At 55.1% G+C, this 26,029-nt stretch overlaps 1 protein-coding gene across 4 annotated transcripts in view; it reads left to right on the top strand.

The window, feature by feature from the left end:
• Ablim3 (actin binding LIM protein family member 3) overlaps positions 1 to 26,029 on the top strand; it is an 88,951-nt gene that overhangs the window by 33,864 nt on the left and 29,058 nt on the right. For all 4 annotated transcript variants that reach the window (XM_048331197.1, XM_048331199.1, XM_048331196.1 and 1 more), the window contains 5 exons: positions 11,251 to 11,434; positions 13,918 to 14,030; positions 18,377 to 18,503; positions 19,239 to 19,332; positions 23,368 to 23,455. In XM_048331197.1, the coding sequence (XP_048187154.1) occupies positions 11,251 to 11,434; positions 13,918 to 14,030; positions 18,377 to 18,503; positions 19,239 to 19,332; positions 23,368 to 23,455 (606 nt within the window). The remainder of the gene's footprint in view (positions 1 to 11,250; positions 11,435 to 13,917; positions 14,031 to 18,376; positions 18,504 to 19,238; positions 19,333 to 23,367; positions 23,456 to 26,029) is intronic.

The following is a 26,029-nucleotide window of genomic DNA, read 5'->3' as shown; positions in this document are numbered from 1 at the left end:
CGGGAAGAGTGAGCGTGCAGGTCTGGGAGATCTCTGAAAAGGCCCCACTGGGCTTTTGCTGAGCCTCTTCCTAGAACCCCCTCTTGGGGAGCAGGCCGTGAAGCAGGAGGCTACCGTGGGCTGGATGTGGGGGGCGGCCCCTCAGGGTTAGCTTGCGCCTCTGGAAAGACCTCCGGCTTGTGCCTGGAGACCGATTGAAGAGTGGGTAATAGCCAACGTTATCTTGGCTGAAACCCAGCCTGGTTCTGTGATAAGTCCCTATTCTGTGACAGTGTGACAATCCCCAAAGCTTGTGTCTAATAAGAGGGTTAATCTCAATTTTATTAAGGTTTGTAAAGCAGGACATAGATGCTGGTTTCCAGATGACCCGGGCTGAGTCGTAGAATCCTAGGTTCCGCCTAGTGGGGTTTCCTAAAGAAGAAAGGGCCTCCGCGGGAGTGGGGCGGCTCGAGGGACAGACGCCGCGTCTGCGGCTTCCTGTTCTCTGCATCCAGGCTTCGCTGTCCAGGGAGCCCGCACGCTGGGTTGCAGAACGGTTGATCTGAAACGGTCACGTCTACCTTCGGTCCTGGGTTTGTCTTCATAGCGTGCGAAGCATACTTTCTCTTTGCATCTTCCCACAAACTGCATTTCCAGCGCGAGCTGACAGGTCTTCCGGTGTTGAAGTCCGTTGCAGGTCCTTGAACTGGGCCTCCTCATTACATCGTAAGGTGATCTCAATCCATGTCATCCTTCCTAGAAGTTTCCCCTTGGATTCTTGTTGCCACAAACATTCTTAAATCATCAGGCCCAGAAAAGTTGGTAACTCTTAAGGTCTAGCATGTCCAACAAGCACCCGTTTCTCTTGATGTGGCCAATTCTAAGTTGACTTCCTGAGAAACCACTTCATGACACTAATTTATACTGAATTGGTTGACAATCGAAACCACCAGATCTTTTCACATTAATACTGCTTCAGTCTATGGTATCTGAGACTGGATTTCCCTACTATGCAGAAAAATCCTCAGCTTCTTTCTTGTTTGGTCTTTGCACAAAGCATTTACATATTCCTATTTCCCATGTTGTTTATAGAAACATATGTGGCATATAGTTTAATTTGGTAGGGTTTTTATTTCATATTGAGAATTGGCAAACACATTACACCAAGTCGAACTTCAAGGGCATCTTGGCAAATGATGTGTTTTGTATCCTCACGTGTTGAGACAGAACAAAGGACAAAGACATGGATGAAATTGTTGCATGGATGACATGGGGCTCTGTGAATGTATTCTTAAGAAGGTGTTATCTGTAACCTTTTGCTTCCATCAAAATGTATCGGTTGCTAAGTACCAGTGAATGACACCTGTAATCCTAGCTACTCGGGAGGCTGAGATCTAAGGATCACAGTTCAAAGCCAGCCTCGGCAGGAAAGTCCAAGAGACTCTTATCTCCAATGAACCACCAAAAAGCTAGAAGTAGGACTGTGGTTCAACTGATAGAGTAATAACCTTGAACATTAAGGACAGTGCCCAGGCCCTGAGTTCAAGCCCCAGGACTTGCACGCACGCGCGCGCGCGCGCACACACACACACACACACACACACACACACACACACCCCAGCAGCAGCAGGAGCGGCATAAGTTGGCCTGTGCCTCCACGTGATTTCTCATCCTCCACCGTGCTAGCTTGGACTCATTCAACGGTGTTCTCAGAGCTCCAAGTGCAAGAGAGCAGGCTTCAATAAGTTAGACTCGGCGCCTCCCTTCTCCTGCTGTAATCAACACATGTCAAATAGCCAACCCAGACTCAAGGTCATAAGATGCGGGCGTGGCCTTTTGTGGATGGGTCTGCACATCAAAATTCAAGGGTGTGAATGCGAAGAAGGGGATGATTTAGCCATTTTGACAATCTGCCACAAGTGCCTGTAATAACTCTTTCAATAGAGACTTGAAGGGCAAGACAGGCCACTGATTTTCTGAATACTTTCTATGTCAACTTGCTTAAAGGCAACAACAAATAACAGGATGTTGGTTCCCAGCAGTAACTAGTAAGGAGAATCGTTGCCCTAATTACCCTTCTCATTTGAAATTCCTAAAATTTCTATGCATTGCTTGTTAAAACTCTTTAACATGTACTACCTTGCTCACAATAAAAAAATAAAGATATTCAGAGGTCAAAAGCAGAAGGAGCTATGGCTTCTGGTGTGATTACCAATGCCAGATTCCCTCCTCGTAGTTTATGTTAAACTTTGGCGACCTTGAGATTTTTTTTCTTTATGTGTAAGTGAATCCTAAAGAAATACAATCCTAGAGCCTAACCAAAGTGGGAATCTAAGAAGGAGAGCTGTGTGCACATCTGAGATTTCCCTCTGCAGAAATCTTACTCTCGGGGTATGAGAGGTGAGAATAAACTGGTTCTGGAAAAGTCCCAGCAAGGAAACTTGCTTCGTGGGTTCATCCGTACGTGATTCATTCATGATATCCATGCCGTGCATTTCATGTACATGTTTAAAAGTAGTCAAACAGTATTTAAAAGGAAGTCCCACACTTGGCAAACATCAGTCCTTTTTTGAGGATCTTGACCTTACTCCAGACCTTAAAGAACTCCCATAGATTACGTTATTAGGAAAATAAGTAACTCAGTATAACGGGCTCATGCCTGTAATCCTAGCTACTCAGGAGGCTGACATCTGTGGGTTGTGGTTCAAAGCCAGCCCAGGCAGGAAAGTCTGTGAGACTCTTATCTCCAATTAACCAGCAAAATGCCTAGGTAGAGCTGTAAATGGTAGAACACTAGCCATGAATGACAAAGCTAAGGGACATCTGAACTCAGGCCCTGAGTTCAAGCCCCAGGACCAACATGAAAATAAAAATAAAATTAAGCAAATTCTGAAAGAGAAAGAGACCACAGCAACAATGAAGGGCAAAGTCGGAACATCAAAGACTGCATCCTGGAATTTTCAGTCATTATAAAATAACTGCATAATTAACTCTGCTGGAAAATATAAAAGAAACACACCTACACACATCAGAATGAAGTTTCAAATCATCAAAGACAAAGAGATCATCTTTAAAGTAGCCAGATCACCTGTCTCTGTGTGGTAAATAGGCTGACAGCTGAATTTTTAATAGCAAGAAACAAACTAGAAAACAGTAGAATAACATCTCTCATGTACTGAAATAAATAACTGTCAAGGTAGAATTATGTATTCAACCAAACTCTCTACCTGCAACAAAGGCTGGCCCGCAGATAACATGATGCTCATTGATGAAAGACTGAATGTTTCCCTGTGAGATCAAGTACAAGACAAGAATGTCGGCTGTCATTGCTTCTATTCAACCTTAGACTGCAGGTCCATGCTAGGTTAATTAGGCAAGAAAATGAAACAAAACACATCCAGACTGAGAAAGAAGGAAAATGCCCTCCGTTTGCATACAAGGTGGTCTTCTATGTAGCAAATCCTAAGGAATGTATTTTTTTTAACTCTGAGAACTAGTAAATTCACTGAAGCTTCAGAATACAAGATCAATCCACCAAAATCAGTCGTGTTATGATATACAATCTGAAAACAATTCCGCCTTCCATAGCATCAAAAACAAGATGTATACAAATCAACTTTACAAAACAAGTGCAAACTTCATGCTATGATAACCGGGAAACGTGAAACAGGTGGAAAGTCACCCCAGGCTACGTTCATGAATCGGGAGACTTGGTGTTACTGAGATAGCTTCAGGTGAAATCTACCAGTTGGATGCGTAGCTCATGAAGCCATTGTGGTGCCATAGACAGATGGTTTCCCCAGTAGGAACTGATCTCCTCACATTTCTGAACACTGGAAAGCCCCAGCTCAGCGCACCCGTGTGGTTGGGCTCTGCCAAGGATCGTTTCCCTGACTTGCAGCTGGGCGCCATCCTTCCGTGTCTTCGTGTGGCAGAGAGACAGACAGACAGACACCGCTGTGACTTATCTTTCACTAAGGGTTCTCATCCCATCCCTCCTGGGGCTCTGCCCTGGGAACCGTATCTACCTCTAACTATCTCCCGGTGCCATGGCGTTGGTACCTAGGGCTTCCGCGTGCAACTGCGCCAGCCTCACAGTTCAGTGCCTAGCGAATCGGATCTCCGTCAGAACCCCAGCTGGGGTCAAGGCCGCAAGCCACACAGAACCCCCCAGCATCCTGAGAAAGAACAACGTGGTAGCCCCACGCGTCTCGCCTTCAAAACCTGCTACGAGGTGCTGACATAGAGACAGACATGGAAACCGATAGCACACGATCGAGAATCCAGAAATAAACCCTTCCATTTATGGCTAGCTGATTTCCAATATCAGTGCCAAGATAACTCAAGAGAGAAAGAATCATCTTTCCAACAAATTGTGCTGGAAAAACTGAATATCCATAGACTAAAAATAAAAGAGACTGGTTCTTTGCTCGCACAAATAGAACACAATACACACTGAATCCAAGGCTTAAATACTGGAGCTAAAACTATGAAATTCTTAGGGGAAAAAATAAGAATAAGTCTTTGTGACCCTGAGTTGGGCTAAACCTTACATATGGCATAAGAAGCACAAGCAGCTAAAGAAAAACACATGTTTTAAATATCAGCAACATTTAATAATCTTATGCTCCAAAATTCACAATGAAAAAATGTAAAAAGATGGTACACAATATGAGAGAAAGCCTTTGCACATCGTATGTGTGATAAAACACTTGTGTCTGAGCCGTGTAAAGGACACTCATAACTTCACAATAAAAAGGCAACCCAATTTCAAAATGAGCAAAGGATTTGTGAGGCACGTCTCCAAAGAAATTATGCAAATGCTCAAGAAGTATGAACATAAAATGCTCTCTCTCGTTAGCCATCAAAGAAATGCAAGTCAAACTGCAGTGAGATAGCTTTGCCACTCAGATGGCTGTAACTAAAAGGATGCGAACACGAGTGTCCGCAAGGATGTGTGGACATTGGAACCCTGACCCGCCTGCTGGTGGGAACGTAAAATATGTGGACCTTTATAGATCCTTATTCTAACAGCCAATTATTGAAAAGTGTAAGAAGACTTGGAAACATTTAAATACACTGAGTAAGTAATGCCTTAGTAGATATTTTTATTGTTTTTAGGTTATTGTCATTAGTGTTTCTAAGTGTCCTGGTATTTTAGAGATTTATTCTGAAGTACTAATACCAGAAAAGAAAACACATAAAGTTACCATACACAGAATAAATGCAGGAAAGGAAATTATATTTCTGTCCATAAAACCATTGACACTAACAAGAACAAAGTGTCACCTAAGAATCGATCTTAGCCAGGTGTCCGTGGCTCACGCCTGTCGTCCTAGCTTCTCGGGAGGCTGAGATCTAAGGATGCAGTTGAAAGCCAGCACAGGCAGGCAAGTCTGTGAAACTCAGCTAGCAGAAAGGAGGAAGTAGAGCTGTGACTCACGTGGTAGAGCACTAGCTTTGAGTAAAAAAAGCTATGGGACTGCACTCGGGCCCTGAGTTCAAGTCCCATTATCAGCACCTATGTACACACACACACACACACACACACACACACACACACAGACTAAGTTTTACAAAATTGTACAAACTTCTATGACAAAAATAATATTTTTAAAATTTATAAAGCATCATAAGAAAGATGTTAAAGCAAACATAAATAAAAGACATACTAAGAAGATGACAGTGTCTTACCCTAATTAAACTATAGACTCAAGAAAATTCTAATGTTGCATAAAAGTTTCCCATAGAAAGGAAGAACTCTGTTAAACTTGTTTACTTGGCAAAGGACCAGAGATAATTCACATCCTACAGAATAGCAGCAAAGCCAAGAGCCCTGGCCGGCAAGATACCACCGCTTACTGTTACTGTATAAGCAATTAAGAGGGCAGTCTTGGGTTAAGGGTGGGAGAATGCACCAATGGAACTGAATATAGACGCAAAAAACCACCCGCGCACATGTGCGGAAACATGTTTTTTGCAGATCAGTGGGGAACAATTACAGTGTCACTGACGATGATTAAATATCCACATGGGAAATGGGATAGCTACTGTATGCTGTTCACTAATGTCAAACCCAGGTGCAGCGATAGCACTGATGTGGAAAGCAGCAGTGGAACTTTCAGAAGGCCGTGTAGACCATACCTCCTTTAGAACTTCATGGTAGGGGAAATTTTATTAAGTATGATACAGAGAACGTAAATTATAAGGGAAAAGAAGGGAAAATTCGGCCATCTACAGCCTGAAGACTTTGGCTCATCCACAACACCCCAAGAAGGAGGAAACTATGTTCCCGCCACGCACAGTGGTTCACGTCTGTAATCCCAGCACTAGGGGAGGCTGAGGCAGGAGATGGTTGAGTTCCAGGTGATCTTGGGACACATAATGAGATCCTGTCTCAAAAGAAAGAGAGAGAAGGAAGGAAGGAGAAAGAGAGAGGGGGAAGGAAGGAAGGGAGGGAGGAAGGAAAGAAAGAAAGAAAAGGAGGGAGGAAGGGAGGGAGGGAGGGAGGGAGGGAGGGAGGGAGGGAGGGAGGGAGGGAGGGAGGGAGGGAGGGAAAGAGAAGGAGAAAGGGAAAGAATGACAGGAGAGTCGCCCCAGCTCTGTCGGGTGATAACTGTGGTCTGATGGAAGGTGGATTTGGGGGGACTAATGAAGAGGGAGACTGAGGATTAATATGGTCAAAGTAGTTTATTTGCATGTATGAAAATAGAGTAGTGGAACGTAATGAAGTTGTTTTAAGAGGGGAAAGGCGATGATGGAAAGCGGTACAGGGGTTGAAGTTGATCAGGATGTGTTGTGCACATGTGTGGAAATATCACAATAAAAGCTGCTTAAAGTACTAATACATGGTACTTTAAAAAGTAAAAAGCAGGGCTGGGGATATAGCCTAGTGGCAAGAGTGCCTGCCTCGGATACACGAGGCCCTAGGTTCGATTCCCCAGCACCGCATATACAGAAAACGGCCAGAAGCGGCGCTGTGGCTCAAGTGGCAGAGTGCTAGCCTTGAGCAAAAAGAAGCCAGGGACAGTGCTCAGGCCCTGAGTCCAAGGCCCAGGACTGGCCAAAAAAAACAAAAAAAACAACAACAACAACAAAAAAAAGTAAAAAGCAAGCCTCAAATTACAGAAGATGTTTGTACTAACAACTGAGAAATGATTCACTTCTAACACACACACAAAGAATTTCTACAAGTCTCAAAGAAAAAGGAAAACCAGCAAAAGGCCTCAGAAAGCATTTTACAATAGAGAAGATGCTAAGAAGCCACAAACCCATGAAAAGATCCTCAATTCCACTAGCCAAGGAAATAAAACGTGAAAATAAAGACCTCATGTCGACTAGTCGGATGTCCCCAGCATTGGTGAAGATGGGGATCTGGTGAGATGTAAATGTAATTTTTTTAAAGAACTAGGAACAGGCAGCCAGCCCTTTACAAATACAAGAATGCACGTGGCAGCATTTTACACAAGACACACCCCAAAAAACCCAAGCAGGCAGCGGGGGCGTGAGATGTCGCATGTCCGTGTCACGGACTGCAGGTGGTTTACCTGGCGTGCAGCGTGAGAGAGGACGTGAAGGAGCTGCACCCCTGGAGAGAGGGTGCCGGAAGCGCAGAGGACCAAGTGAAGGAAGATCCCACCCACAAAGCTCAGACGCGGGCCAGCCGAACAGGCCTGGTGGGTGGCGAAACCTGAGCGAAGCAAAGGCAGGTCCGACACCTGATCAGAGACCGTGAGAAGGAGAAACTTTCCGGGAGGGGGAAAAAAAAAGGCTTCGCCGTGCAGGGGCGCCTTTCTTATTTTTAAACTCAGGAGTGAGCACACGAGGGTCTGGTTTTTTCTTACTCTTTGAGCTGTACACGTACGTGTTCTGTATCTCTTCCATGCATAATAGATTTCACAATTCAAGTGGGGCACCGCCGGACCCTTCCGGACTGTGCGTTTGAAATTTCATCAAGTCAAGCCTGATTCGAGGCTGCACATCGGCAAAATTCCATGGCAGAGAGCTAGCCGCTCCCGTCCAGATGTGCCCCCCGTTTCTACCTTGGCATCCTCGTCCCGCAGATGAGCTGCAGAGCAGTGAGCTGGCTGTCAAAGCCACGCGGCCCTTGAGTGGTAGAACTCGGGACCTTGGGGTTCGGCAACACACAAATCGCTGGTGCAGGCGAGAGCCCTGTGCAAGGTCCGTATGAACCGTGAGCCCCCCCGCCCCCCGCATCTGCAAAGCCCCTTAGCCCTGTCTCCCGCCTTCCCCTGTGGCCCACTTGTACGGTCTGCTTTTTTTTGTTGTTGTTTTTAACTAATAGGCTTTATTTCTTGATTCATACCGTCGTGACTGCCCTGGGTGTATCGGGTCCCATCGGTTTCCTACTCCAGGCCCTTGAGGCCGTCCCTAGGTTTCTGTTTGGTCCCGTTCTGCCTTTGAATGTCTGGCTCTGCACACGTTCAGGTGCATCTGGTCCTGCTGGCCACACCCCTCCTCCCGGGCTCTTCTCTGCCCTCCAGGAGCCCGCCAGGCTCTTATCAACCTTTGCATCCTTCCCACCAAGAACTTCCTCCCGCCACTCCCTGGAGGGAGACGGAGGAACCGCTTGTTCCAGGTTTTCTTCTGACCTCCCGGTGTTCTCCCACGGGGAAAGGGGGCCTGGGGTGGGATTGGCCGAGAAAACAAAGGAGAGAAAAGAAGGGAAAAAACAGGAGCTGTTTCCAAGGAGGTGGCAGGCCAGGACAAAGCGATTGACTTACCACCTGCGGGCTCAGAACAGCCCGTACCGCGCTGCGCTGTTTGGTAGGGTCAGTGCTCACGCGAGGGAGGATTCGCCCCCTCCGGCCTGCCACGACCGTCGGCGCTGCCGTCCACCCCGCTTCCTCACCGGGGTGGCTTCGGGGGCTGCGAACTTAACATGTTTAGGCACGTGGTTCGCCCTGAGGGAAGCTCTTCTGCCCGTGGGCCCCCCCCCCCGAGATCATTTCTAGAACAACTCGGCCTGTACAGAACTGAATGGAGACCCCCAGAGAAGAGAGGGCCTCGTTCACGGCCACGCAGACTCCGTGGCGGTAGAGCAGTGGCATATCGGGACACTTCCGTCTCTCCCTGTCCTGCGGTGACCTCTGACCTGCCTCCTCTTTACTCAGCGTGGCCCTTTCAGCCTGCTCTGGCCCGGAATGGTGAACAAACACTTACAAAATATGTCTGGCATGCACAGGGAAGTCGCTCCTGTTTTCAATCTGCTTCCTCTCGCAGAGCGGCTCATCTTGTTCGTGATGGAGTAATACTGACTGGGTGATGTCACCCAGTTCCTGGTTGGGTCCTTGGACCTATAGACCTGGAAACTATTTTGTTGATCGTTCCACCACCGATCACTCTTTTTTTTTTTTTTTTTGAGATGAGATCTTGCTCTATAGCTCAGCCTTCAATTCGCCTCCTTCCGGCCTCGGCCTGTGGAGGGCGGGCATGACAGACACCCGCGGCTCTGCCTGCCTTCCCATTGATCATGCTTGAGAATGCTGGCTTGAACTAGCCACAGCTTCGGGGAACCCGTCAGAAGCCAAGGCACCTATTATTCATGTGCATGAAAGCCATCACGCTGCTGGGAAGATTTCCTGGAAGGAAGCCCGGCCAGCTCCTCCCTTCTGGAAGGCAAGCTCTCTCAAGCTGCCCAGCTCCCAGTGAGTGCAGGTTCAGAACCAGGGGAGCTGACCACAGGATCAGGGGAGCTGACCACAGGATCAGGGGAGCTTCTCCGGTGACTTCTGTCCATTGCTAACCAGCCCCCTGCCTGGCTGCCCCTTCCTGCCTGCCGTTAGCTGGACCGGCACATTCCGGAGGCTGCTGGAGTTCTGTTGGCCCCCAGAGCTCTTGGTTTCCCTGGAAGAAACGAGGCCTCTTTTTTCTGCCCATTATGTATAGATTCCTTAAACTAACTCTAGGAAAGCAAAGAGGTCCCATATGTTGAAGTTCTTTGCTCTTACATAATTCAGTTTGTTCTGACATCTGACCAATATACAGCTTTTGTGCGCCGGTCCTGGGGCTTGAACTCACGGCTTTGCACTCTTGCTTAGCTTTCTGCACACCAGCCTGACTCTTTCCCACTTGAACCACAACTCCACTTCTGACCTCTTGCTGGTTTGTTAGCGATCAGAGTCGGGTTTGTCTGCCCAGACTGACGTTGAGCCATGGTTCTCAGATCTCATCCTCCCGAGTAGCTGGGATTCTGGGCGGCATGAGGCACCAGCAGCCGGCTCATTCAGTCATATCAGCCCCAGGACAACCCAGGCACTTTGTGAAGCCGATATGTTACCTCTTGATCCAAAAGCTACGGATGCAGTGGACTTACTAGATGATGGTAGATCAGTATACCCATCTGCACTTCTGTATACGTTTGTGCTTTCAAAGTTTTTAATTTTTAAACTAGAAGGGAAACCACCTACGACTTCGTGGGCGCCACAAAGCCTGAGCTTCTTAAACTGGCGTGAGACCTTCCTCTGCCTGGTGTGAAAACCTTCCCTTCGCTCCCTCCAAACCCCGGGCCGATCCCAGCCCGACCTCCGCCCGCCCAGTGCTACGGCCGCCTCAGTGCTTTTCCTCCGTGCCTCCACCGTTCGCCCTCCACGGCCCTTCCTCTCCTCCTTCCTCCCTCTTCCCGCAGCCCCTGCCCCGCGGCCGATCACGGCTGGCTGCACGTCCTCTCCCTGCATGCTTCACCTGCGTGCAGCCCAGGGGCCCTGTGCTTTGTCCTTTGTGCTTGGGGACAGCCCAGACCTTTGTGACTTCAGAACTTCAGACCCTCCACCCTCTTGCCGTCCATCCACACGTGTCTCCTGTTCGGGGCTCGGGGCCTGGGGTGTCGTCCTGGCTCCTTCGCCGGTAGCCCTGAACCCCAGGAAGTGCCCGGGGGGCCCGCGATGCTAGCGTCGCGTCACATCACACGAGGGCTGGAGCCTCGACCTCGACGTGTTCAGAGGGTCGCGCCGGGTCCGTGGTTCCCAGGCGGCGGGCGGGGGGATCGCCTGGACCACCCATTAGGATGTGGACGGGGTCGCCATCGCCCGGGGGCCTGACACAGCGCCCGGTGGCTTCCTCTGAAGAGGCTCCGCGTCGTCCCGCAGGTGACCCGAGACTCGCTGGCTCCGAGAGACTCTGAGCTCTGAGGTCCCCCGTTGTCCGGCCACTCCAACACGGGGCTCCCCACCCGTCCCCCCCGCCCCCGTGGAGCCTCAGGCTGCCCGGCCCTGAGCCCCCCGTGTTTCCTTCCTTGCCTCCCTCCCCCAGTGTGTGGCTGTGGCCTGGCCCAGTCGGGCTTCTTCTTCAAGAACCAGGAGTACATCTGCACGCAGGACTACCAGCAGCTCTACGGCACGCGCTGCGACAGCTGCAGGGACTTCATCACCGGCGAGGTCATCTCCGCGCTGGGCCGCACCTACCACCCCAAGTGCTTCGTGTGCAGCCTGTGCCGGTGAGCGGGGGAGCCGGGACCGGGGGGGGAGGAGGACACGGCCCCCCCTGGGCCGTTCCGGGGCTTCCGCTGGAGCCCTTGGCCCCACCACGGCCCACGGGCCGGTGGCTTTCCATCCTTCCGGCAGCAGCGTCCGACGCGAACCACTGCGTTCTCCTCTGACGGAAGCAGGGTAGAGGGCTCAGCCCCAGGCCCATGGTTCCCCACCCCCCAAAGGCCCCCCGAAAGGACAATCCATGACCCTAGTCCCTGAGAGCTCTGCCCCGGGCTCCTGTACCCCTCCGTCATCCCCGAGTGATACGAGGGTGCCTGTGCATAGCTTTTCTCCTCCTTGCAGAATGTCCCTGGCACGGGGCCCCATCTCTGAAAGCCTCAGTCTATCGAAAATGACCCCCCAGGGCTGGGGATATGGCCTAGTGGCAAGAGAGCTTGCCTCATATACGTGAGGCCCTGGGTTCGATTCCCCAGCACCACATATACAGAAAATGGCCAGAAGTGGTGCTGTGGCTCAAGTGGCAGAGTGCTAGCCTTGAGCAAAAAGAAGCCAGGGACAGTGCTCAGGCCCTGAGTCCAAGGCCCAGGAATGGCCAAAAAAAAAAAAAAGAAAGAAAGAAAATGACCCCCCAACTAGGTTTACAAAAAGCCGCGGCGGCTGACGCTGGGACGACCCCAGCCCTGTGGGGGGTCCTCGGGGCTCACTCTGGCGTGTGCCTGTGCTCGCTGTTCTTTTCATGATTCCCGGAGCCGCCCCTCTTCCCTAAGGGCCTCCCTGGGGCTGGAGAGCGCAACCCGGCCCGGCGTGCCAGTCCCTTGTTAATTTAGCAAATGTGCATTAAGGGCCCGTGGCAGGCCAAGGATCCCATTAAGGGAATGGGAAAAAAAAATGAAGAAAACTTCAGCCCTGCCCACAAGTACGTTAAAATTTACTGGCCAACTCTAATTAAGTCATAAATAAAGCATGATTAGAGTACGTGTGGGTGTGGGTGTGCGCGCACGCGCGTGTGGGTGTGTATAAGGGATTTATAGGTGAATTGGGTTATTTTCTCCACAAAATAACCACTGGTTAGTTGCCCGTTAAAGTAACCAACCAGTTTCTTTTTTTAATTGTTTTCCTTATTTTTTTTATTAACGTCAATTAATTATAAAGGGATTTTCACCTTCACATACCCACACAGGCATACAGTGCCCTTGATTCAATTCACCCCTTCCCCCACGCTGGGGCACCCCTTCTTCCCCAAACCAATCTCAACAGGCTTCATTGCTCTGGTGGGGACGGATGGCAGTGTCTAAGAAAATATAATCACTCGGTGGAAATTCATTCATTCATTCACTTAAAACATGGGCACTGGGAGACGGAAAGAAGACACTCTTATTATGCCTGGGTAGCTCTTCAGGTTATATAAAATGATAGACATATTGAAATGAACTCCAAGATATGGAAACGAGAGACTTCTCTCCTTTTCCTGTTTTTAGTGTTGTTGTTGTTGTTGTTGTTTTATGATTCTGCGTTCTTTCCCTTAAGTATGGTGCAGTCAAGCGTATATTTTCAGAAGGGCTGGGGGAAGGGTATAGGACTCAGGGGAAAAGGGTGAAAAAGTACAGCAGTGGAGCTCCCTGGCTGCTGGTGACAGTGAACTCTACCCCTCGAGGGTCTGGGAGAGAGGGAGGGAACAGAAGACACTGCAGGAAAGGAAATGCCCTCACTACCTGACTCATCCCGTTGTGATCCCGCTGTCCGTCAGCTCTGTGATAACCATACAGTCCGTTAATAATAAAGAACAAGGAGAAACATGCATCTTTTGTGTCGCCAGGCCTGGCTTACCTCACTTAACGTGATGCTTCCCCAGACGTCCCTTTCTTCACAAAGGATGCGCACCCTTCTTCCCAGCGGCTGAGCACAGTTCCAGTGGGCGCGTGCGCCACATTTTCCTGACCCACACACCCACGGATTCTATAGTTCGGCCGTGGCGATGGGTGCGGCCCCTTGAACGTGGTGCGGCGGGGTGGGAGGGGTGGGAGTAAAGAGACGAGGAGAGGAGGGCGGAGGGGGGAGGGGGTGGGGGAGGGGGCGGAAAGGGGCGGCAGTGACCAGGATGCGTTGTACTCGTCAATTACTCCCTGTTAAGTGGCAATTCCTTTGTAAACTGCTTGGAGATAATAATAATAATAGAAAATGTTTTTTACAAAGAAGGGGGCGAGCCTCTCCTTCCGGGTGAGAGGTGTAGGTGCAGATGCGCAGCGCGATTCGCCACGTGTGAGTCAGGTGACCACACACACGGCTCAAAGCCTCCGGCTCTGTCCTCGCGGTCCCTAACTGAGAGTCCACCCAGCGGGGATCGGCGGCCGAGGGGGGTGGGGCGGGGGGAGGGGCAGCCCGTGTGCGTGCTGCCCCAGTGCTGGGAACGCACGCATCATCGGGTCGCCGGTGGCCTCGGCACCCCCGGCACGGGAGCAGCTGATGTCTGTCTTCCTCCCTCCTGCAGGAAGCCCTTCCCCATCGGAGACAAGGTGACCTTCAGTGGGAAAGACTGTGTGTGCCAGACCTGCTCCCAGTCCATGACCAGCAGTAAGCCCATCAAGATCCGGGGACCCAGCCGTGAGTCTCTCCCCGCAGCTCCCCGTCGGGGGTCCCGGTCCCCCCAAGGTTTCCTGACGCGGCACTCCTGCAGGCGGGGCGGGGCGGGGGGGGGGGGGGCAGGAGACGGCCCCGCCCTACAGGACTTCGGAGGAGGCCTGCTGCCCGAGCTCTCAGGGTCCCCGGCACGGCGCGGGGCAGGTGGGCGTCCCGGTCGGCAGCGGGGGCGGCCCGTGCCTGTGTCTCAGCCCCCACGGTGGGACGAGCTGGGGTCCTGATCTTATGCCCCCGGGGTAGCGCCGTGGGGTTAGCCCAATGTGTCACTTCTGGCTTTTTTGTTTGGGGGGGGGGAGGTGGGTAGTTAATTGGAGCTAAGAGCCTCACAGACGCCCCCCACCCGGGCTAGTTTTGAACCAAGGTCTTCCTCTCAGCCTTCTGAGTAGCAAGGGCTCCGGGCGCGAGCCCCGGCCCCCGGGCAGCAGTCCTCAACTGGGGTGAAGTCCATGGAGAAAGGATGTGCAGCGAGTCTCGCCGAAGGGGAAGTGGGGGGTGCCCTGGGGAAGTGGGGGGTGCCCTGGGGAAGTGGGGGGTGCCCTGGGGAGGTGGGGGGTGCCCTGGGGAGGTGGGGGTGCCCTGGGGAGGTGGGGGTGCCCTGGGGAAGTGGGGGGTGCCCTGGCCGCAAACCACAGGTCTGTGCCACGCTTGCCAGAGAGTTCCACGGCCCCTCGGTCAGCATCACGCGGGCAGATACAGACTCGGGCCCCCCCCCCCCCCGGGACCGCTGGGGACGGAACGTGAGGGCGGCACTCCCAGCCGGCGCCCTGAGTGACTCCCGGGCCGTTTCTAAGACGGAGCATGGCAGCTGGGGGGGGTGGGGGGGGCCGGGGTGTCCCGCCATACCATGCCATGCTAGACGTCACCGGCGGGCCAGGCTCCGGGGAAGAGTGCACGCCAGAGCGAGCCTGGGAGCCCATGCCGCTCACGCGTGCGTGCGTGCGTGCGTCCTGCTCTGCCCCAGATGCCCTCGCGGAGCCGCGTGCACCGCACGCACCCGCAGACCCGCCTGCTGGCCGCCCGGGGCTCCGTGGCCGCCCGCTCGCCTTAGGGGACGCCCGGCTGGCCCGGCGGGGGAATCGACGGAGGCCCATTAGCCTGCGCGGCGGCCCGGCGCGGGGCCGAGCGGGCACCGGGCACCGGCACGGCCTCCGAGCAAGGCGGGGGGGGGCCACCCCACTGCCATCGACCTCCAGGAACCCCCAGAGGCTCCCCCCACGGCAGCCAGCTTAGGGGAAGGACCGGGAAAGCCTCCTTTGCCCCAGAAGCCGCGAAGCACCTCCTTCGAGTCCCCGGTCATGCTGGAGAACTAGTTTCCGCTCTGGACAGGCCTCACATCGAGGTGTCGCAGGGCCCGCGCTGCTGGACTAACTGAGTCCTTGAAAGCACCATCCAGAGCCATAACGGGTTGTGGAGTGCCCCCCCCCCCCCGTGGCTGGGGTTACAGAAGATCCCAGGGCCAGGGGTCCTCCGCCGGCCTGGGCCCGCCCTGCTGCGACAGAAGGATGGGATCGATCGCTGATTCTCGTGAGGCTGTGGCGGATAGCAGGCACACCCGTCTACACCTGTGTAAAATACTCGGTTAAACGTAGGGTGTGACCAGGACGGAGGTGTAGAGTGGGAAGCACGCTGGAGGAGCACGGAGCAAGAGTCCTACCTCCGTTGTTTCTCGCGCCTGGGCTGCGTTTCTGTGTGTGTGGCGAGACGCAGGTGACAGATTTCCTCAGCCGGTGACAGGCTCGGGTGTGAGCACACGCGCAAAGGGCGGCTCCTGAGTACCACCGCTTCACCCTTCTGATTAGGAGTTAGAGGAAGGTCAGGTGCTGGGGCTCAGGCCCCAAATCCGAGCTACTCACACAGCGGAGACAGACATGAGAATCGTGGTTTGGAGCCGGCCCCTCGCAGAAAAGTCCATGAGACTCTTCCTTCCGATGAACAGTAACAACAGCAACCAAAGGCCCAGCGTGGAGCTTGGCTCGAGCGATAGAACAGCAGTGCTAAGTTAAGGAAGCTAAGCAAGGCCTTGAGTTCCAACCTTACTACAGGCACAGACAGAAAGAGAGACACAGAGAGACAGAGACAGACAGACAAGAGACAGAGCAGCGAGGAGGTGGAGAGGGAAAGTGAGCGAGGGGGGGGCAAATGAGCGAGCCGCCATCCGCTTAGGAATGCTGAGGATCGTGGCTTCTCTTGCTTCTTATCCCAAACTAACGGCATCAGGGCCTGGGGCCACCGGGCCTGTGTGTCCTAGACGCTTTCTTCCAGGGTGGACGCCGTCGGTGCTCCAGGGGTTGGGGGCACGGGGCGGGGGGAGGGGGGCGGCTTTTGAGTAGGGAGTATGTCGAACGCCTTTGTGCTACGACGGAACAGACGGACGCAGAACCACCTGAAAAACCTCAAAGACAACGACGACGTCTCGGAAAAGCGACAGGGGAAACGGAATGCGGGGGCCACCCCCGTGAGTCCAGCTCCCCGTGAGCTGAGCCGGGGCGGCGGCCAGCCCGAGGCCCCACTGGGCTTCTTACCTAGCCAGATCCTGTATGGAAACGAGCACCAAAGACCCCAGATAGCGGGCGTCTGGTTTGGGGGCTCTCTTAAGCTGGAAGAGAATGGAGTTTCATCCCTGAAGGGCGATAAAGATTCTGGAAAAACAGTGTTTACTCAGCGACTAAAGGGAATATTCGGGAACGATTACGAAGACGGATGGGGGGGGAAGAAACGTCTCCCTGTGGATCCCGCGGAGGGGAATCAACAGCGATCGCGGCGACGGCAGCGCCGACAGCACCGCCACGGTTATCCTCCCACCCAACACCATCACCACCAGCACCCTCACCGCCCCCCACCCCCCCCGCCGCCCCCCCTGCCGGCCCCGTCCTGAGAATCCCACCCCGCAACATCTCCTCCAGTCACTACCACGCCACGAGGGAGATCAGAGTAGCCCTCTTCTGGAAAAGGAAACTGAGGCTCGAGGAGCACAAACCCGAGGAGCTCCCCAAGTCACACAGACGGGAAGACACGAGACCCGCGGCGACAGCACCCCGATACCAGCTGCGGGACTTGCTTGCCTCCCGGATTCGTCGCCTGAGACCACGTGCAGCCTGGCCCTGGGTCTCCAGCCCCGTTTGTTTTCTGCTGACCGCAGTGGAGGAGATGACACGGGTCACTGGCCTGAGAACGGCTGCCCGGGCTCCCGGGAGGCCTCGATGGCACCGCGGGGGATTCGGGAGGCGCAGGCGGCGGCCATGCTCTCTGCCCGCCGAAGGTGGTCATCTTGGAAGCGAGAGGAACATGGACGTGGACAGCTGGCTCCCCGGAGCCTGCCGGAACCCCCCCCCACCCTAGACGGCTTCCCGCCGTTCTGTATGTGGCTTATTTCCTCCCCAGTTGCTCCAGCTCGTGCCTTTGTCCTATGGTGGCAACAGAGAGCCTTGTCCTCGAGTCACTTTGCCCCACGACCCTCTCCCCCTCTAACGCGGGCCTTCCGGCCAGCCAGGCTTGAATCTCCAGAGTCCCCCAAGAACCTTGGACGCCGACCCCATTTCCTGCCCCTCCGGACGCGGGTGGAGCAACCGGAGGCCCGCGGGGCCCGGCCCGCACTCTGTGGGCCTGGCCGCACGCGTACCTGGTGTGGGAGAGTCTCACCCACCCGCGAATCCTCGCAGCCTGGGGCCGTGGGCGTAGAGCCCCCGGGGGGAAGGGCCGGCACGGAACGGACGCTGGGTCTCTCTCGGCCCGGGAAAGGCAAGACCCCCTCGCGCGTACTCCTCCACCAAACACGCTTTGCCCTCCTCCCGCGCGCCCGGCACCACGACGGGCAAGCGAAGGGCCGGCTTTGACCGCAGAACACACCGGGCCGCCCGGCCCGTGTACCTCCCCACAAGAGAACGGACCGGGGGTGTGGCTCGGATGGCGGAGCACCTGCTTCGCAAGCCCAGAGGCCCCGCGTTCAAACTCCGGCGGCGACTGGCTGTGCACACTCGGTGGTCTGTGTCTGTGCGTGGAGTGTGCCCGTGAGGCGGATGCGACGGGCCCTGAGCGCGCGCTAGGTCCTTGATGGGTGGCAACTCGAGGGGCAGCGACAAGCAGTGCGGGGGTACTTTGGACGGATGCAGGGCGGTCCTTCCTTCCTCCTCCTCCATACCTGCCCCTTGCCCGTGGGCCGAGGCTCCAGTGGCCTCTCCCCTCGCCTCGTAGGGTCTCTGGCTGCGCGATGCGTGCCGGGGCCCCCGGGAGGGGGGGCGGGGGGGGCTCCTTGACCGGGCATGGGAAGATGGCGACATGTGCTCATCGGCGGCGTCCTCTTGTCCTTGCAGACTGCGCTGGGTGCAAGGAAGAAATCAAGCACGGCCAGTCGCTGCTGGCTCTGGACAAGCAGTGGCACGTCAGCTGCTTCAAATGCCAGACCTGCGGCGTCATCCTCACCGGGGAGTACATCAGCAAGTGGGTGTCCCGCGCCGCCCCCCCCTCCCTCCTCGCCCCGGCTCCCGTGGCCGCCGCACCCCGCAAGGCCTCCCCCCCCCCCGGGGGTGTGTGACGCTCTCCTCCAGGGCTGGAGCTCAAGGCGGGGCTCCACCACAGGAGCCCCACCCCACTTCCGGCTTTCTGAGGGCCCCTTAGAGCTGAGAGGCTCTCGGATGTGTCGGCCAGGGCTGGCTTTGAACCCTGATCCTCAGCCCCCAGCCTTCTGAGGAGCTGGGATCCTAAGTGTGAGCCACCAGTGCCGGGCTACTGGGCTTCCGTTCTGCGTGCGGGACTTACAGTCGGCCTCGAGTGGACTTCCCCCAGCGAGGTCTCTCCCATGGCCTAGGGAGCTGGCAACTGTCTCGGGGACGGTTTTTACTCCCGTGCCTGCCAAGACGGGGGCCCGGTTGTAGTCACCGTGGTGTCCCCGGCCCGTAGCACGATGCCTGACTCACGGTTACCAGGCGTTCAAGGATTCCACTGAGACAAGAGGGGGTGCCGGAAACATAGCATTATCCGCAGAGAGAGGCCGCCCCCGAGCCCCTAGTCCAGAAAACCCCTGACCCTGTGGATCCGAGGAGTTGGCATTTTGAGTGAGCGCCCCAAGTGCGGCCGCAGGAAGCGAGCAGGTCCTGGGCCCCCCCCCCCCAGGACCTTCCCTCCGCCGCCCGCCGGCCTTGGAACCGCCTCACGCCCTGTGAATCTCCTCTGCAGGGACGGAGTCCCCTACTGCGAGGCCGACTACCACTCCCAGTTCGGCATTAAGTGTGAGACCTGTGACCGGTACATCAGCGGCAGGGTCTTGGAGGTGAGTGGCCCGGGAACCCAGGGACGCGTGAGCACGGCCTCCCCGGCCGGGGCCAGCACCGAGGAAGGAAAGCCCTTTCCTTGACCCCCCCCCCCCCGAACCCCCTCCCGCCTCCGCATGACTTGAGCACCCCAGGACGCGCGGACAGAAGTACTCCTGGTTCAACAATTGCTATTCTGGGGGGAAAACAAAACAAACCCAGCTGCTTCTTGGGATCCAGGCCCAGCCGGATGGCTAGGGAGGGACAATCAGGATCCCCCTCGGCCCCTGCCTTTTGTGTTTTCTAAGTGTTTGGTAAGGTGCCGCTCTAAGAGCCAGCTCGTCTAGCGGCTTGCTCCGGAGCCCTTCTTCGGCTGGTCCATCACCATGGCAACCGCTCTCCGTGACGCGAGCTCCCTTTGCCAGTGTCGGACCACCTCCGCCCCTCGCTGGGCCCTTGGCCTTCCCGGCTTTCCTTTCCACACTCTCCGGGCCCGGAAGCTGCCTTGCCAGACATAGGGGTCCCCCACCCCGAGGAACTAAAGACAGTAAGCGCACGAGCGCGGGAGCCCCTGGGGTCTCACGCCGCGAACGCACACGCGCGTTCTGAGGGTGGGTGTTTGCATCTCCAGCCCTGTGTTCTTCACCGAGCGGTGGCTGATGAAGGCAAGCAGGGCAAGCCACTGTAAATAGAACCACGGGTTCTGCACCACCCGGTTGTTTGGTTCTGGCAGCCATGATCGCTGAGTTGAGAAGGATTCTTTGGCCACAGGTGGGTGTAGCAGCAGAGAATGTAACAACTATAAAAAAAAAAAAAAAAAAAAAAAACAACCACAAAACCTGCCTGAGGAGAAGCATGGAAGCCGAGCCCTGCGGATGAGGCGGCTGGTGGGGAGGAGCTGGAGGAGCATGGTCTCCACTCCTTCAGGAAGCACGGCTTCGTCCTATGAATCAATGGTGGAAGAGGTTGGACTGTTATCACACAGGACATACCTCATAGGACGTGGTGCACCATGTTTAGAAGCTTAGATTTTGACTCCAAGTATCATGGAGCGCCAGGAGAGAGTTTCAAACCCAGGAAGGGCATGGGAAAACCATCTATTTAAAAGACCGCACTCGCTGTCACGCAGAGAACTGGCAGTGGGGAGTCAGGAGAGAATAGGACGAGCAGGTGCACCAAACTGCTAACCCTCGAAGCATCTCCCGGAAGCAGTAACAAGTGCCATGCGTAGGATGAGGCCCGAGCCTCCCCCAGCCTGGGTTCAGGTGCCCGAGGCCCTGAGAGACCAGGTCTGGAGTATGCAGTTCACCAGGCGAAGGAAGTCATGGCAACACCGGGCCGGAGGGTCTGCTTAGAGCGGCGTCTCCAGGAAGGTGGTGTGACCGTGCTCACCGGCCAGATCGGGAGGACAGAAACCGGAAGAGGAGCTCAGCGCCGGTGGCTCCTCCCCATCAGCCTGGCTGCTCCGGAGGCCGAGAGCTGAGGACTGAGAGTCCATGAGATTCCTAACTCCAGTTCACCACCCAGAACCCCAAAGTGGAGCTGTGGCTCAGGTGGCAAAGCACCAGCCTTGAGTGCAAAAGCTCAGTCAGGGACAGTGCACAGGTCCTGAGTGCAAGCCTCAGTACTGGCACGGACACACACACACACACACACACACACACACACACACACACACTCCTAGAAGAGAAAACCGACCAGGAAGGCGGTGCGTGGCAGCTGCCTTTGTCTCCGACATCAGGGAAGCCGCTCGCGGATGTGGGAACGGAGGAGAAGAGACCAAGGCTTGTAGCAAAGAATCAAGCCCAGGCCACGGGCGGTGTGGGGTCTCCGTGCGCGGATGGGGCAGGGCAGGGCAGAACTTCCATCTCACGCCGGGCTGTGGAGGGCATACCGCGCGGCGTCGGCCTTGCCTAGCGTTATTAGCGCGCGGTGCCCTAGTCCCTTCCTCAGACTGGGTTTCGATTCATCCCATTTGGACAGGCTCCATTAGCATCTTGGACCTATTGATTTTCCCCCCTTTCTAGAGCTGGAAGAGACTTTTAACCGCCCGCTAGTGCAACCGCCTCATTTTACAGATGAGGAAAGTGAGAGCCAAGACCGGCAGTGCCTTGCTGCAGGAACACGCAGTATCTTGGGGGCAGAGAGAGGCAAAATTGGGGACTTGGGATCCTGTATCCCACCCTGATGTGTCTCTCAGACACTCGGGAATCTTTGAGGTACCATAATGTCAGGGGAGGTAAAAGACATGATTGTAATGAAAAAGTCTTGGATTCAAGTTTTACCACTTCAAGCCATGCAACTTCAAGCAATTTGCTTTCCCCGTCAACAGCAAATACTTTATTCCTTTATTCCTGACGAATACATCGGCCGTGACCTGCTTGGTTGCAAATGGCACTGGCTGAGAAGGAAAACAGCTCCCGTAATAAATAGTGCAGGAATTGTTCTGGCTTCAGGCACAGCTAGATCCAGGGCCTAAATAAAAGCCCTTGGAACTCCTGGCCGTCTTGGCTCCACTTTCTTCCCGGATTGGCTCTCTTCTCTGAAAGGCTCTTTGTGATGGAATTGCTGGACACCCATCATCACTCCAGCGAAGTCCAGCGAACGTCCCCAGTGGCGAGCGAACTTCTCCGTCCTGAGGGCCCAGTTGCTCCGGATGACTTGGGAATTGTCCCTGAGCCAGTTGCTGCCCCCAGAGTAGGGCGAGCTGAATTGGCGGAGTCCGCACAGCTCGACCCCACGGACCGGCGGGGGCTTGGTGCTCTCTGTGGGAGAGGGGAAAGGGTGGGGGCCGGGTTCCCGGTACACCACAGCCACTCACCTCAGTCATTTCTCTTCTCCTCCCAACCCTCCCCATTCTCTCCGTCGGCCATCTCACGGTCCCGTCCCCGGGGACAGAGTCAGTACTCCGAGGGTGGGTCACCATCCTTCCTTGTCCACATCCTCACCGGAAAGAAGCAGGGCCTGGTCTTGCCGAGTTTTCCAACCTGATTTGCCATTCTCCATCTCCTCCAGGGTGATGCCCGTGTACAGATACCAACTCCTTGCTACTTTCCCTCACTGGTGTTTGAAACAAGTCTTTGCCAGCGTGGGAAATGGTTCCTCTCTTGTTAATTTGCCTTTTTTCGTAGGTTGGGTGGTTATCCAGCCCATCTATGGCGGGGAGGGGCACCTAGGAAGAGATTGGGCTTCAGCTTTGCCAAGGAATGGCCGCCACCCTAGCGGAGGTGGGGGGAGAGGAGGTCTATAATTGCAATGATAAAGAGACACCGAGTAGGAAGAGGCTACTAATTAAACCGAGTGTCCTTGTCACGGTGGGAGAGTCTCAGTCCCACGCTTCCCAGCTTGGGAAAGTAGCAGCCTCCTGCTCAGGTTTGAGTATGTTTTGCTTGCACGGTGACATTTCCTTACTGGTGGGAGTCGCAGAAACAACCGAAACTGAGAACAGACAAAGGAAAAAGAAGGAGGAGGGGCGTCACAAGATTTTTCTTTTGTGAAAATCTGACCTTTTCACAGTCTCCTTGTTTTCAGAATCGGTTAAGTTTCTCCAGAATAGGCGAGCTCATTCCAACGACCTCACACCACAGAAAGAGAAAGCAGAAAAAAGTTGGGGGATAGGTCTTATTTACACAATGATCACTTTTCACTTGGAACACACTAGCACCCGACCGACCCTGTGGTCTTCCGGGCTTGTTCCGGGCCTCGGGCTTGTTGGGCAAGTGCTGGACTGCTTAGCCCCACCTCCTGACCGCTTTCAAATTAGGGTCTCACGTCTTGCGCATGCCAGGACCTTGGGCTGGGTCTCACTTCCCATCACAAAGGGAATAACAGGTAGCGGTCGCCGTGCCTGACTCCCACCCAGGCTTCTCTGGAGCTTAGTCCTCCCAATCTCGGCTTCCCAAGTGGCTTGGATTACAGTCATGAGCTCCCAGCCCCGTGGTTCAATTCCCAATGTAAGCGGTAAGGAGAGGTCGAGTGGGAAAGGGGAAAGGCACTCACCAAATCCACCCAGGAGCCCCGGGTCTGACATCCATTTCACCCCTTGGTTTCTGCAGGCGGGCGGGAAGCACTACCACCCCACCTGTGCCAGATGTGTGCGCTGCCACCAGATGTTCACCGAAGGGGAAGAGATGTACCTCACAGGTGAGCACATCCGGGCGCCCGGTGACCGGAAAACGGGCGCCATCCCCTTCCGTTTCCTGCGGTCGTTGCCACGCGCTTGTCTTGGGAACGGCGATTCGCTCGGCCCCCGCGGAGTGGCTGGGGAAAGGGGCCGGCGTGACTGATGCGGAGTGGCATGTCACCTGCTTCCTCCCAGCTAGCCCGGGCAACCAGACCCCAGAGACCCTCTCTAGCCCTGAGCCCGCCTCCCCAGCAGGCTGCCCGCGCCACCCTGCAGTCCACACCGGCCCCCAGCCAGTGCTCGCACCGGGGCCAGCCACCCGGGGGTGCCACGAGGGGCGGAGGGCGGAGTGGAGGAGTGCTGGGGAAGACTCCATCCCAAGGAGCGAGCGCTCGCTAGCAGGCGTCTCAGTCTCCTTGGGCCTCTGAAACCAACTCCCGTAGGCCGGGAGACAAACAACACTTAGTGCCTGTCAGAGACTGGACAACCCACAACCGGGGCACCAGCAGATCTGTGGACGCAGTGACACCCCGTCTCTCCCTGACACTGCCTTCTGGCTGCGTCCTCACTGGCGAGGCAGCCCCTGCGACCCCTTTCATAAGGACGGCATCTCTTTCATGAAGTCATCACCTCCCCAAAGCCCTGGCCTGCTAATGCAGTCGCAAGGAAGGCCGCACGTCCACACGCAGAACGTTCATACCGTAGCACCAGGGCAAAGAGAGGGAGCATGGAGGGACCGGGCGCACCGGCCCGAGGGGACGGGATCCGTAAGATCTAGGGTGGGTGAAGAGATGGTAATTGTGGGAGCCCCAGAGGCGCCGGGTGGCTTGGGTGCAGGCTCATGACGAAGAGGACATGGGGAGGCGGGCCAGGCCTTCGGGCAAGACGATTTCCGTCCCTGGGATAAACCCGTGTTCCTTCCCCGCGCCTTCGTGCATCCCTGTTTGGAAATCCCTCCATCCTAGACTCGCTCACCCACGATGCATTTCATCACACACTCCCTCCTGCCTGGGCCTCCCGGCTCTTCATCGGCACCTGGTCCCCTCCAGCGTGGCTCAGACTTGCTGGACTCTCTTGAGACCCCCTTGCTCCTGACCGTGACCTTGCACCACAGACCATGGCTCCACCTGCCCTTCCCCATGGCTGACCTCCTCGCTGGACCTTGACCTTGCACCATACACCATGGCTCCACCTGCCCTTCCCCATGGCTGACCTCCTCGCTTGACCTTGACCTTGACCTTGCACCACACACCATGGCTCCACCTGCTCTTCCACATGGCTGACCTCCTCGCTTGACCTTGACCTTGACCTTGCACCACACACCATGGCTCCACCTGCTCTTCCACATGGCTGACCTCCTCGCTTGACCTTGACCTTGACCTTGCACCACACACCATGGCTGATCTTCCTTGCTTGGATCATTACGATTAGCCTTGCCTACCTGGCTGAAGAGTGTTTTGGAGAGGGATGAGAGGCCCTTCTGTGTTTTTCTAGAAAGTAATCCACAACCATTTAGAGGGAGTGGATCTTCCTAAGAAGTTCACCCTCACCATAGATGCCCACAACCTTGAGTTCCAGGCGCTGAGATCAGAGCCTTGAGGAGCACAGCAGTCTGGCCCCTGGCCCCTGGCCTCTGGCCCCTGGACTCTGGGCTCTGGCCTCCTCTCCAGGGCTCTGTGTCCCTTCCTTCCTGGCACCCGGGCCCTGGCTGTCACTCAGTTCCCTACCCCTCCCTCAGTGCGTTGGTCCTGAATCTTCTAAAATGCGTGTCCTCGTGGGCCCCAGCCACCGTGGAAACTGCTGGAGTGAACACACTCACAGTGTTCAGCCTGCTTCCACACCCACATCAGAGGACCAGGGCCTCGGTGGGATATCAGCAGCACCTCATCTTCCCGTCCGAATCCCCGGCCCTTGGGCCTTTCCCAACTAGCAGCTCTGACCCAGACTTCCTCAAGTTGGGCCTGTTGAGTCCAGGCTCTGCCGCTAACTACGTTTTTGATCTTGAAAAAGTCTCTTAAAGTGTCTGAACCTTGAATGCCTAATCTGTAAGACAGACTAGTAACATACAGTCCCTGGAAGATACAGGCCTAGTAAATTCCGGATTCGTGGGAAGCTCCCTGTGTGGTTTGGCTTGTCTGCTTGCTTTCGGATGTCATGCTATTCTTATTTTGTACCAGTACTGGCACTTGAACTCGGGGCCGGGGCCTCCGTCTCTTTAGCTTTCCCACTCAAGACTAGAGCCACAACTCCGCTTCTAGCTTTTTGGTAGTTAATTGGCGATGAGCGTCTCACCAACTTTCCGGCCTGGGCTGGTTTTGAAGTGCAGTCCTCAGATCTCAGCCTCCTGAGTAGCAAGGATTACGGGCCTGAGCCACAGGTGGCCTGCTCCTTGGTGTTGAACTGACAAGCGACTTTTGAGTGTTCGGTGTGTGCCCAGTGCTGTCCTAGCAACTGAGGACGCAGCCGGCAGGGAGCATGGTTATCAGACAAGCCGTGGATCGGCCTCCTGCCTCGCCCAGGTTCCCACACGCTGAAGAGTTAAGTGAGCAAGTGGAGGGAGCAGGTCTGTGATCATGGGAGAGAAAGCACTATGG

Source organism: Perognathus longimembris, chromosome 22 (genome assembly GCF_023159225.1).
Source record: "Perognathus longimembris pacificus isolate PPM17 chromosome 22, ASM2315922v1, whole genome shotgun sequence".
In the NCBI taxonomy this organism is placed as follows: Eukaryota; Metazoa; Chordata; class Mammalia; order Rodentia; family Heteromyidae; genus Perognathus; species Perognathus longimembris.
Note: the sequence above shows the minus strand (reverse complement) of the source record. Positions and strands in the feature narration are given on the sequence as shown.